The sequence below is a fragment of the Oncorhynchus clarkii genome, chromosome 13, assembly GCF_045791955.1.
Source record: "Oncorhynchus clarkii lewisi isolate Uvic-CL-2024 chromosome 13, UVic_Ocla_1.0, whole genome shotgun sequence".
Taxonomy (NCBI): domain Eukaryota; kingdom Metazoa; phylum Chordata; class Actinopteri; order Salmoniformes; family Salmonidae; genus Oncorhynchus; species Oncorhynchus clarkii.
In genome coordinates, this window is record NC_092159.1 from 21020005 (window position 1) to 21033638 (window position 13634).

The window sequence follows — 13634 nt, forward strand, 5'->3', positions numbered from 1 at the left end:
TTCTGCCCTTCTGGCAGCTTTATGGGCCTTGCACAGCTGGTGAGCAATCAGCCCTTGATTACTCACCAACTCCCAATCAGCCCCAATTAGTCCTGGCCAGAGAACCCGTCGAGACCTGGCACATCCAGCAGATGGAGCCATCGCCTCGTGACTAATACACCGTCTGTCCCCAGGTCTCGACAAGTCTCCCCCTGGTGGCTGACCTGCTGTACGCCACACGACATGTGTGAAAGGCAGCTCGGCAAGGAAGAAGCCACTGCTCCGAAACCGCCATAAAACTGTACATGGGGACAAAAATCATACTTTTTGGAGAAATGTCCTCTGGTCTGATGAAACAAAAATATAACTGTTTAGCCATAATGACCATCGTTATGTTTGGAGGAAATAGGGGGAGACTTCCAAGCCAAAAAAACGCCTCCCAACCGTGAAGCACGGGGAGCATCATGTTGTGGTGGGGGGGGGGGGGTCATTTGCTGCAGGAGAGACTGGTGCACTTCACAAAATAGATGGCATCACAAGGAAGGAAAATTAAGGGGTATATATATGGGACCAACAATCTCAAGACATCTTTCAGGAAGTTAAAGCTTGGTCGCAAATGGGTCTTCCAAATGGACAATGATCCCGAGAATACTTCCTAAGTTGTGGCAAAATAGCTTAAGGACAAAAAAGTCAAGGTACTGGAGTGGCCATCACAAAGCCCTGACCTCAATCCCATAGAAAATGTGTGGGTAGAACTGAAAAGGTGTGTGCGAGCAAGGAGGCCTACAAACCTGATTCAGTTACACCAGCTCTGTCAGGAGGAATGGGCCAAAATTCACCCAACTTATTGTGGAAGGCTACCCGAAACATTTGACCCAAGTTAAACAATTTAAATGCAATGCTACCAAATACTAATTGAGTGTAACTTCTGACCCACTGGGAATGTGATGAAAGAAATAAAACCTGAAAGAAATCATTCTCTCTACTATTATTCTGACATTTCACATTCTTAAAATAAAGTGGTAATCCTAACTGACCTAAGACAGGGAATTTAGAGTGATGGACTGTCCCATCCCGTAGCCTAAGAAATGGATTTGTCCACTGAGACAGGCGCGAATCACATGGGTGTCTTGTGTACCATGAAAAGAAAAATACAGTACCAGTCAGATGTTTGGACACCTACTCATTCAAGGGTTTTTCTTTATTTTTACTATTTTATACAGTGTCGAATAATATTGAAGACATCAAAACTATAAAATAACACATACGGAGATCATGTATTAACCCAAAACATTTAAACAAATCAAAATATATTTTATATGTGAGATTCTTCAAAGTAGCCACCATTTGCCTTGACAGCTTTGCACAGTCTTGGCATTCTCTCAACCAGCTTCATGAGGTAGTCACCTGAAATGAATTTCAATTAACAGTTGTGCCTTGTTAAAATTTTGTTTTGTGAAATGTCTTTCCTTCTCAATGCATTTGAGTCAATCAGTTGTTTTGTGACAAGGTAGGGTGGGTATACACTTGATAGCACTATTTGGTAAAAGACCAAGTCCATATTATGGCAAGAGAAGCTCATATAAGCAATGAGAAAAGACAGTTCATCATTACTTTAAAACAAGAAGGTCAGTCAATCTGGAAAATTTCAAGAATTTTGAACTGAGGCAGTCGCAAAAACTATCAAGCACTTTGATGAAACTGGCTTTCATGAGGACTGCCACAGGAAAGGAAGACCCAGAGTTACCTCTGCGGGAGAGGATAAGTTATTATAACTTATAATAACTGCACCTCAGATTGCAGCCCAAATAGCCCGAGGCAGTAATTTGAGAAACCAAGGCTATTGAGTCTGCCGATAAGAATACGGTGATTGAGAGTCAAAAGCCTTGAAGACGGCTGCACAGTACTGTCTTTTATCGATGGCGGTTATGATATCATTTAGTACCTTGAGCGTGGCTGACGTGCACCCGTGACCAGCTCGGAAACCGGATTGCACAGCGGAGAAGGTACGGTGGGATTCGAAATGGTCAGTGATCTGTTTATTAACTTGGCTTTTGAAGAATTTAGAGAGGCAGGGCAGGATGGATATAGGTCTATAACAGTTTGGGTCTAGAGTGTCACCCCCTTTGAAGAGGGGATGACCGCGGCAGCTTTTCAATCTTTAGGGATCTCAGACGATACGAAAGAGAGGTTGAACAGACTGGTAATAGAGGTTGCAAAAATGGCAGCGGATAGTTTTAGAAAGAGAGGGTCCAGATTGTCTAGCCCAGCTGATTTGTACGGGTCCAGGTTTTGCAGCTCTTTCAGAACATCTGCTATCTGGATTTGGGTGAAGGAGAAGCTGGGAAGGCTCGGGCAAGTAGCTGCAGGGGGGAGGGGGGGAGCTGTTGGCCGGATGGGGTAGCCAGGAGGAAAGCATGGCCAGCCGTAGAGAAATGCTTATTGACATTTTCGATTATCATGGATTTGTCGGTGGTGACCTTGTTACCTAGCCTCAGTGCAGTGGGCAGCTGGGAGGAGGTGCTCTTGTTCTCCATGGACTTTACAGTGTCCCAAAACTTTTTGGAGTTAGAGCTACAGGATGCACATTTCTGTTTGAAAAAGCTCGCCTTTGCTTTCCTGACTGACTTATGTATTGGTTCCTGACTTCCTTGAACAGTTGCATATCGCAGGGACTATTCGACGCTATTGCAGTCCGCCACAGGATGTTTTTGACCTCAACACAATTGAGATGGTTTGGGATGAGTTGGACCGCAGCATGAAGGAAAAGCAGCCAACAAGTGCTCAGCATATGTGGGAACTTCTTCAAGACTGTTGGAAAAGCATTCCAGGTGAAGCTGGTTGAGAGAATGCCAAGAATGTGCAAAGCTGCCATCAAGGCAAAGGGTGGCTACTTTGAAGAATCTAAATATAAAATATATTTAGATTTCTTTAACTTTGGTTACTACATGATTCCATATTTGTTATTTCATAGTTTTGATGTCTTCACAATGATTCTACAATGTAAAAAAAATGTTAAAAAAATAAAGAAAAACACTTGAATGAGTAGGTGTGTCCAAACTTTTGACTGGTACTGTATATTTGAGACTTCTCAACCCAGAGAAATCTCAGTCGACCAAAATGGGGTCAGTCCTAGTAGCCCTGCATGGCATCAACTGTTCTACAAAAGTATTCTGAAGGGGCAAATATCAACATTTATGAACACAGGGTCACTACAGTTATTGTTACTTGTGGTCATAAACATTATTTTTAGTTCATACTATGAGGGGGGAGGGTGTTAAATGTATCTTACAGTAAAAGGGTTGGGTCAAGTGAAAATATTTTTTATGTTGGGGAGGGGGGAACATTTTTTCTTATGACACCTTGAGTTAGATTTTACCTATATGGCCACTCCTCCCCCTTTTGTAATCTGTCACATCTAAATACATTATAATAATTTACTTCAATGTCTTTATCAGAGACAGAACCATTTAACCATGTTTCAGAGAGAACCAGAATGTCAGGACACTAGTCTTGTACTCAAATGTCAATTGTGTCCATTTTTTAAATCATATTTCGCACATTTAGGTGCATTAGCCCAAGCCTCCTACGAGATTTAAAGTCAGAGGGCGTATTCAGCTTCGTCCCATAAGAGCTAACAGGCAACGGGTCATCTGCAGCTATTTGTTGAGTGAGCTGAGACTTTGCCAAGGCCCCAGGCAACAGCATGAGAGCTGAACAAACGGAGAGCTGAACAAACGGAGCATTTGGCAGTCGTCCCTTAAGTCCCTGTATGCAGGGGCTGGGCCGGGAACTGGGAGAGCAGTGTTGACAGAGCTCAGTCCACCCAGGAGAAGCTCCCACCAAAGGAGTGGAGCTGCTACAGAGGACTGGAGTGGCTGCCAGTGCCACATTCTGGGTGTGCACACAAGGCCTTGGTGTGGCTCCTGTTGCAGGGTTGGGGCTTCCACGGGGGGCAGGAGTGTCTCGGGCCTGTCCTGATGATGGGAGCAGGGAGGGTAACCAAAACTAGTCTGGGAGAGAAGTTGTGGCGGGAATTGAGGAGGGCGGTGCGGAGGGCAGTGTGACTCCCAAATCTGCATTGGGCCTCTTTGACTGCGTACAGTTTGGGCGTAGCTCGGGTGTATCTGCATGCAGTTCCTGGGAGAGTGGTGTGGGGGCAGTGTTGCTGGCTGCTCTCCAGTCTCTGTGAGGCGCCACCGGATGCAGGTCTAAAGGAGCATTTGATTTGTCTCGGGAGTTGGTGGCTGTTCTGTTGCTCTTGTGGAATGGCCACCCAGAGCAACATCCTTAACATCCTGGCAAAGGTGGGGACTGCCTTTGTAATGGCAATTTTAATGTTAGTGCTTTTCTTATAAGTCATTTCTGTGTTCTATTCATGTGCTGTTCTATAAACCAATTTCTGTGTTCATGCAAGTGGCTGACTGAACAAATCCTCACTATCGGTAGCTGCAATTTGGCAGTACGCCCAGACCTTATTTTGAGAACAATACCTCGTGAGGTATTGGTCTGTCACATGTTGTGAACCAGTATTGGTCGGTCACATGAATGAAACGGTAATGATTAAGGAATTATGTTATATGTGTATAGCCGTATATAAGACAACCGCTGGGACTGCCTAAGCAGAGCTCCTGATTGACATGTGTACTATGGTGCATTGAGTTGGTTGGAACCTCTCCAGCACGCTGACAATAAACAATGACTCATATTAAGACTGACTTTGAGTGTCCCTGTGTAAGAATTTCCACAACAGCCTCTTTGTACATGTATACATTGTCGTAAAGAAAGTAATGGCTACTGTAGTTATCACAGTGTCACAGGTATAACAACAACTTAAAGAATATTTTGCCTCTTGAACCACAAGGGGTACTCTATATGGACATAAATAATGTTTAACTCACTTTTCCTGGTGTGTGCTATTGGCATATGTAACAATGACAGACAGGACATGCAACATCCTTTAAATAACAGTAGGCTGCAATCAACACAAAGATAATAAAACACTGTATTATAAAATAACTGTTATACAAAAAACTAACTCTACTAGCTCCATTAAAGTATTGTATCGCACTCTCCCGCTTTCTATTTACAATGACTGTACAAAATATTAGGAACACCCCTCAGAACAGCCTCAATTCATCAGGTCTTGGCCTCTACAAGGTGTCAGGGATGCAGGCCCAATATGGCCCATGTTGACTCCAATGCTTCCCACAGTTGTGTCAAGTTGGCTGGATGTCCTTTGGGTGGTGGACCATTCTTGACACACACGTAAAACTATTGAGCATGAAAAACCCAGCAGCGTTGCAGTTCTTGACACAAACCGGTGCGCCTGGCACCTACTACCATATCCTGTTCAAAGGCACTTCAATAGTCTTCAATTGTCTTACCCATTCACCGTCTGAGTGGCACACATACACAATCCATGTTTCCATTGGCTGACAAATCCTTCTTTAACTTGTCTCCTCCCCTTCATCGACACTGATTGAAGTGGATTTAACAAGTGACATCAATAAGGGATCATAGCTTTCACCTGGTCAGTCTATGTCATGGAAAGAGCAGGTGTCCTTAACGTTTTATACATTCAGTGTATATACACATTAGTTAATAGAAAGTATATATTACATTCCCAATACCCCTGACAATGCCATCAGTTCCCATCTCATAATATGCAGTCCTGTCACTGGTTTGCAAGGTGCCCTGGATAATGGTGATTTGCAATGGTTACCAGTGCTGGTCCACATTGGCAGCTCTTCAGTTCGTTTAGCCTCCTTAGCCTGAGTTCATTTAGCCTCTCCTCATTTTCCGATAAACATGACTCCATTGAAGAGTTCACTGATCACCTCTTGTGAGAAGCCTCCACCCTGCCTCCACCCTGGTAGGCTCTCTGAAACAGGCAGCCAGCCTCACACATTGCCATTTCTTCCTGTAAATCGGGTTTTCCTTCGCTCGGGTTTTCATTTTTTCATTTTTTCATCCTTCTCATGTTTGCCTCAGCTGAAATAACAAATAAAGACAAATGTTCAATAATGAAAAATAAACCTATTTCAGCTACTCAAAAGGTATAATTTTCTGTCATTGACCACTTTTACAATAATCGTAAGTCTCATGCTGCTGGTATATTGTAAACATGGTGAACAGTGAATGGTCTTCATACTGTTGTAGTGCTGTGGTAGCATAGGCTGGGAGATTACTAGTTTGAAGGCTTCTATCCACTCCCTCTGGTCCTGCTCCTGGTCACACAGGAAGACAAACTGCCTGTCTGGCGTCTCCAAGGTGACCCCGAACCTCCACCTGCCACTGCGGCTCCCCTTAGGCTGGCCCTCCCTCACAGAGTAGCCATGGCCCTCTGTGCCGATGAAGACAGCTCCCAGTTCCAAGGCATCCTATGGACGGACACACAGCAATACACAAATAGAGACTGCCAGACACACACACACACTTTGCAACATTCTTCTCCACAAATACAAATGTCTTAAGCATATTCTCTGTTGTCATTACCAGTGAAGATTTGAAGTAGGACAGCTTTCTGTCCGTTAAGTTTAAGATGAACCATCTCTTCTTGAATGGCTCCCATTGCTAAGAACAGACACAGAAGGCACAGAATCAGCCCTGGCTGAGCATCATACAGGTTGAGTTTCTGGTGCTCTCGGCGTATATATCACTTTAAAGCTTCGCTATGTTCAATGAATTTGCTGGATTACTAACCGTTGGGCCGGTTTTCTCCATGTAGCCTTCTTTAATGCTACTTCTGGTTATCAAAGGTACAAGCTGCACAAGCAAAAACATAGAAAGGAGACAGATCTGTACAGAGGGAGTCCATGAAAGGATGACGTCACCTGTGACATATCATGTCAATTACGGCGATACAAGACATTGAACTCACGTCACTGTCCCTGGCATTAGGGTTGACTTTCTTGAGGTAAGCAAACCGGGTGGCCCGAATCGCATTGAAACAGGACACAATTTCCTAGAAGTAATAGAGAGAAATTTGACCCCGAGTCTTCATGACAACGTTTCAATTGAGTTTTGTCATTGGTTATTACCTGGCTGTTGTCATGGTAAACAAACAGGTTTCTGGTCCGTTCTTCCTCTAGGTAGGAGATTTGCAGCCCGTGGGCGTGGCCTATCTTTTCCGGCTGGAACACGGCATTGAGGTCCTTCATAGAGATGACTGCTTTGGGCTTCTTGGACTAGGGTCAATAATACACAACAGGCAGCATTATAATGATCCCTTCTCATGTATTTTATATTTAACATTTATTTAACCAGGTAAGTCAATTAACATCAAATTCTTATTTACAATGACGGCCTAGCAAGAGAGAAAGGCCTCTTGCGGCGATGGGGCCTGGGATAAAAAATAAAATAAAAAATGGACGAAACGAATCACGACAAATGAGACACCACAACACTACATAAAGAGACCTAAAACAACGACACAACATGGCAGCAACGCAGCATGACAAAAACATAGCATGACAACAACATGGTAGCAACACAGCATGACAAAAACATAGCATGACAACAACATGGTAGCAACACAGCATGACAAAAACATAGCATGACAACAACATGGTAGCAACACAGCATGACAAAAACACAACATGGCAGCAACGCAGCATGACAAAAACATAGCATGACAACAACATGGTAGCAACACAGCATGACAAAAACATAGCATGACAACAACATGGTAGCAACACAGCATGACAAAAACACAACATGGCAGCAACGCAGCATGACAAAAACATAGCATGACAACAACATGGTAGCAACACAGCATGGCAGCAACACAACATGGCAGCAACGCAGCATGACAACACGACATGGCAGCAACACAGCATGACAAAAACATAGCATGACAACAACATGGTAGCAACACAGCATGGCAACAGCACAACATGGTAACAGCACAAAACATGGCACAAACATTGTTAGACACAGACAACAGCACAAAGGGCGAAATGGTAGAGATTTTTTTTATTTTTATACGCGAAGCAGCCACCAGTGTTAGTAAGACACTCTTCCTACCGAACCACATAACCTTTGTTTTGGATGTGTTCAGAACAAGGTTAAGGGCATGACACACAAAATCTGGGGAGGAGCCAGCTGAGTATAATAGGCTGACCACACCGCTGGCGTCACGTCATTGCAAAATACATTTAGAAATCTGTAATTCAATTATTGCACCCACACTGGTCACGCCCGTCAACGAGCGTCTGTGTCGCCAAGGGATAAAATAGAACTTTCTATTTCTGACGCAGATCGCGCTGGAGGTCCTGCCTCTCCCATCTCCTCATTGGTTTATAGAAGCAGGTACCCACGTGCCATCTCCTCATTGGTTATACCCACGTGGGTGATTGAAAGACGAACTGTGTTGCCAGTCGGTGTAGTAATACTATGAAAGTTTAGATGCCAATCACCATATAAGTTCAAAGATGAAAAAGCCTGGAAGGAGGAGATGACTAGAAACGATTCGGTTGACTGTTTTATGTGTGGATTAATTGTCGGAGTAGAGGACCTTGTGCATTTCAGGTAAAATAACAACTCAATGTTTATATCCCAGGACAAATGAGCTAGCAACAGCAAGCTAGCTAAATAGGACAAATTAGCTAGCAAGTGCAAGCGAACTAGCTAAATTGCCATCAATGTTTAATGCTTTTCGACCTAATCCCAAATGAATGTAATTGGTTCAGGGTTTGTTTAGATATTTTAACCTGCGTGTCGTGATTCCGTTTGGTGTAGGGGGACAAAATACATTTATGCACGATGGCGCACACGCGCAGCCGGTTTGGGTTCCGTGTAAGACTGTATCACCTGCATATAAGTGGATGCAGAGCATTCGAAAAGTATTCAGACCAGTTCCCTTTTTCCACACTTTGTTACATTACAGCCTTATTCTATAATTGATTAAATAAAAAAATGTCATCATCAATCTACACACAATACTCATAATGACAAAGCAAAAACAGGTTTTTAGACATTTTTGCAAATCTATCACCAAGACTCTTCCTAGAGCTGGCCGCCCGGCCAAACTTAGCAATTGGGGAGACGGGCCTTGGTCAGGGAGGTGACCAAGAACCCGGGGGTCACTCTGACAGAGCTCCAGAGTTCCTCTGTGGAGATGGGAGAACCTTCCAGAAGGACAACCATCTCTGCAGCACTCCACCAATCAGGACTTTATGGTAGAGTGGCCAGACAGAAGCCACTCCTCAGTAAAAGGCACATGATAGCCCACTTGGAGTTTGCCAAAAAGCACCTAAAGGACTCTCAGACCATGACAAACACGATTTACTGGTCTGATGAAACCAATCTGACAGAGTGTGAATGGCTCTGCAGAGAAGAATGGGAGAAACTCCCCAAATACAGGTCGCTGCCAAAGGTGCTTCAACAAAGTACTGAGTAAAGGGTCTGATTACTTACGTAAATGTGGTATTCCAGTTTTTTAAAGTTTTTTAATAAATTTGAAAAAAATAAATACACATAATTTTTTGCTTTGTCATTATGGGTTATTGTGTGTAGATTGATGAGGGGGGGGGGGGGGGGGAACAATTGAAGTAACAAAATGTGGAAAAAGTATAGGGGTCTGAATACTTTCCGAATGCACTGTAAGTGGATAAGAGCCTATTGCCTGAGGTATGTTGTTGATGTAAATTGAGAAGAGGGGCCTGGGATCGAGCATTGGGGTGACAGGTGGGCTGAAACAGCAGATGTTCTGACTTTACATATTGCACTCTTTGAAAGAGGTAGTTAGCAAACCAGACCAATGACCCCTCAGAGACACCAATACACCTAGGCCGACCCACAAGAATGGGGTATGGTGGGATTCGAAATGGTTGGTGATCTGTTTGTTAACTTGGCTTTCGAAGATTTTACAAAGGCAGGGCAGGATAGATATAGGTCTATAACAGTTTGAGTCTAGAGTGTCTCCTCCTTTGAAGAGGGGGGTGACTGTGGCAGCTTTCCAATCTTTGGGGATCTCAGACAATACGAAAGAGAGGTTGAATAGGCTACTAATAGGGGTTGCAACAATTTCGGCAGATCATTTTAGAAAGAGAGGGTCCAGATTGTCTAGCCCAGCTGATTTGTAGGGATCCAGATTTTGCAGCTCTTTCAGAACATCAGCTGTCTGGATTTGGGTGAAGGAGAAGCGAGGGCTTGGGCAAGTTGCTGCAGGGGGTGCTGAGGTGTTGGCCGGGGTAGGGGTAGCCAGGTGGAAAGCATGGCCAGCCATAGAAAAATGCTTATAGAAATTGTTGATTATCGTAGATTTATCGGTGGTGACCGTGTTTCCTATCTTCAGTGCAGTGGGCAGCTGGAGGAGGTGCTCTTATTCTCCATGGACTTTACAGTGTCCCAAAACTTTTTGGAATTAGTGCTACAGGATGCAAACTGACTGAGTATACTGGTTCCTGTCTTCCCTGAAAAGTTGCATATTGCGGGGGCTATTTGATGCTAATGCAGAACGCCACAGGATGTGTGCTGAAGCAGTGAATAAAGCAGTGAATAAAACAAATTTAGGCTTCTAATGTTAACATGCATGAAACCAAGGCTTTTACAGTTACAGAAGTCAACAAATGAAAGCGCCTGGGGAATAGGTGTGATGCTGGGGGCTGCAGGGCCTGGGTTAACCTCTACATCACCAGAGGAACAGAGGAGGAGTAGGATAAGGGTACGGCTAAAGGCTATAAGAACTGGTCGTCTAGTGCGTTCAGGACAGAGAGTAAAAGGAGCAGATTTCTGGGCGGGGAAGAATAGATTCAAGGTATAATGTACATGTAACGGATGTGAAACGGCTAGCTTAGTTAGCGTGGGCGCTAAATAGCGTTTCAATCAGTGACGTCACTTGCTCTGAGACCTTGAAGTAGGAGTTCCCCTTGCTCTGCAAGGGCCGCGGCTTTTGTGGAGCGATGGGTAACAAGGTCCCTGGTTCGCGCCCGGGTATGGGCGAGGGGACGGTTTAAAATTATACCTACCTTCCTCCTTTTTCCGCAGCAACCAGTGATCGGGTCAACAGCATCAAATAAAGTCAAATAAGACAATAATCACTAACCAAAACAGCAATAGACAAGGCATATTGACAGCATGTGTAGCTGAGTAATCATAGTTATGAAGGAAGGTTTCTCATTAAAGTTTTTCAGCAAGCGTCTATGACAAATCAGTACAGGTCATTTAACTGAGCAGCCAATTCAGAATACAGTGATCACTACAGAAAAACACCAGACTGATACCTATCAGGATTATTTGTGAGGATAACATCAAGGAGAGTAGCCTTTTCTGGGATCATACCTCATGGGATTGGTAATGACCTGAGAAAGATGTAGGGAGTCCCATTGTTTTAAGTAACAGGGGATGTTCCCTGTGACTTTTCCAAAGCCTTCTGGGCACGTCCCCAGGACGACATTTTGTTAGCTGGGTTATCTGATCCAAGAAGATGGAGAGAAGCTACTTAAAGGGAAAGGGGGATACCTAGTCAGTTGTACAACTGAATGCATTCAACTGAAATGTGTCTTCTGCATTTCAACCAACTTACATCCTCCTTGGTGAAGTATCTCAAGGTGAAGTCTGTTTCAGAGAGCAGGAATCTCCTTTTCAGGAACTGCTTGTTGTCCTTGCCTTTCTTCCATAGAATTCCTTCGTAAAGTCCTGAATGGGATCCAACCAATACAAAACATTGTTTAGTTAGTATCCCTTCTCTCTTCATACGCAGTATTTTGGTACGTTTGTTTCCATGCCTTGCTCTGTAGACAGAGATGTATGGAAATGTCTTGTGTTCCTTGACAATTTGAATAAAATAAATGGACTTATCCATGGAGACTTGTCAACATTTAGCACTTACCTGAACTATAACCTTGCTGAAGGGAGTTACTCTCTCCTGTGAATTCTCTCCTCTCATACTTAGCACGTATCCACTGATCTTTAAGAACACTGTCAGGAAACCAAAAGGTTAGATTTAAATACAAAAATGAATATATTAAAAATACAAACTTTTTGGGTTCAATATATGACTCAACTTCGACCACAAACCCTGCAGTATTTGCCAACTCAATCAATTGTAGGCTAATCGACCCCAATATATTTCTTCCTCTTCTCTAGAAATAATACTGCATCCTTCCACTGAATGAACAACTGTCAAGTCATCACAATTTACACTTCCTTGAATTGAGTGAGCGAACGAAGACATTGATATGGTCCCACTCACACACAGTCCTTCTCCTGTGGCCGGTAGTAGAAGAGCGGAACGCACTTCTCATAGAACGCATTGGCTGCAGCGTTACCCCTTGTCTTCATAAACTACAATTAGAAACATAATAGGAACGTTATAACATAATAATAACATAATAAGCATGTTATAACATGACAACATCAAAGGTGATGGTGACTATTATTGTGTGATCTTGAGAGTGCATCCTTCAAGGTGTAAAGGTTCTTGGTACACTAATGGGCTATTGTAACGTGTTAAACTGTACCTCTACTAAGGAATCATCCCAGAAATCCAAACGTATGGACTTTATCCGGCTGATGGCAGGCAAGTCCCGATGTGTCCCCGAACAGTTCACACATACAAACACACCAAGTTTGTATGAGGCCCAGTCTGGCTCTGTGAATAGCAGTAATATGATACTGTATCAATCCACCAGACACTGGAAATGTTTGCAGCCTGTATACCTTTGAACCACATTGCTATAGTTTGGATATTGGACTTTGTAGTATGTCATGGCTTGATTGGTTGTTTTTTCTAAGGTTGGCTCATGAGTTGAAAAGAGTTACTGGAAAGGAGGAACCATTGTAATCATTGTCTGAATTAACTATAACTTCCCCCAAAATAACTTCTTTAAAAAAATGCCATGGTTGTGATCATTTTACTTTTTAGTCATTTAGAGTGACTTACAGTTAGTGCATTCATCTTAAGATAGCTAGGTGAGACAACCACATTGCAGTCAAGGTAAATACATAATCAGCAGTGAAATCCAGTGAAATAAAAGCAACTATAACTCACTTGTCTTACATGGCTTAGGTTTTTGCTCATGCACCACATTCTATGAACAATAGACAACCACACTGAAATAGTCGATCATTAATATGAAATAGTCTGATAGAAGACATAGCTTCTGTTTGGGGGTCCGTCAATATTTTACTACTTTAAACTTTTGTTTTACAGTTCCTATCTGTACCTAATCCTAGCCACAATGGTAACCCAAACATGTCAAATGTTAAAGGCTATCAATCATGGTTTAACATGTATTTTATTAAAAATAACTCACCAGGGGCCCCACAGTCGGCACAATGGTCGTTGCTTGGCTGTTTCACCATTTCAAGCAGAATCTTCTTATTTCTCTCCGGACTTGCCATAATTAAATCGGCTATTCTTCTGCGTCAATCAAGTCCCAACAAACGAATTGCTTATTTTACTTAGGTCCATGCCTTTTCATTCACTTCAAATGTATTACTTCTATAACAGGTGTCAGGACATTTTTCTCGTTGTTGTTGCACTTGACCGCGCTCACAGGCCGACGTTTCCCTTTCTCACTGGCATAGCAACATGCCGTTTATTGTTCTCCACACAAAAACTCACTATTCAAATAACAATGAGCAGGGGAAGTGAAAAAAGCGTTGCCATATATTGCGCATAATTTATAAACGGACAAGTAGGCCTG

General features: G+C 43.1%; 1 protein-coding gene across 1 annotated transcript; it reads right to left on the reverse strand.

Moving 5' to 3' along the window:
• Positions 1-4880: 4880 nt before the first annotated feature.
• Positions 4881-13528, reverse strand: LOC139423825 (arf-GAP with dual PH domain-containing protein 2-like). Its single transcript, XM_071175461.1, has 11 exons — positions 13242-13528; positions 12447-12577; positions 12179-12270; positions 11816-11904; positions 11510-11622; positions 7023-7169; positions 6863-6946; positions 6685-6747; positions 6478-6555; positions 6134-6362; positions 4881-5973 (listed from the first exon to the last, which is right to left on the reverse strand). Exons 1-11 carry the CDS (start codon positions 13327-13329, stop codon positions 5942-5944), a joined length of 1146 nt encoding a protein of 381 aa, XP_071031562.1. The 5' UTR covers positions 13330-13528; the 3' UTR covers positions 4881-5941.
• Positions 13529-13634: the final 106 nt, after the last annotated feature.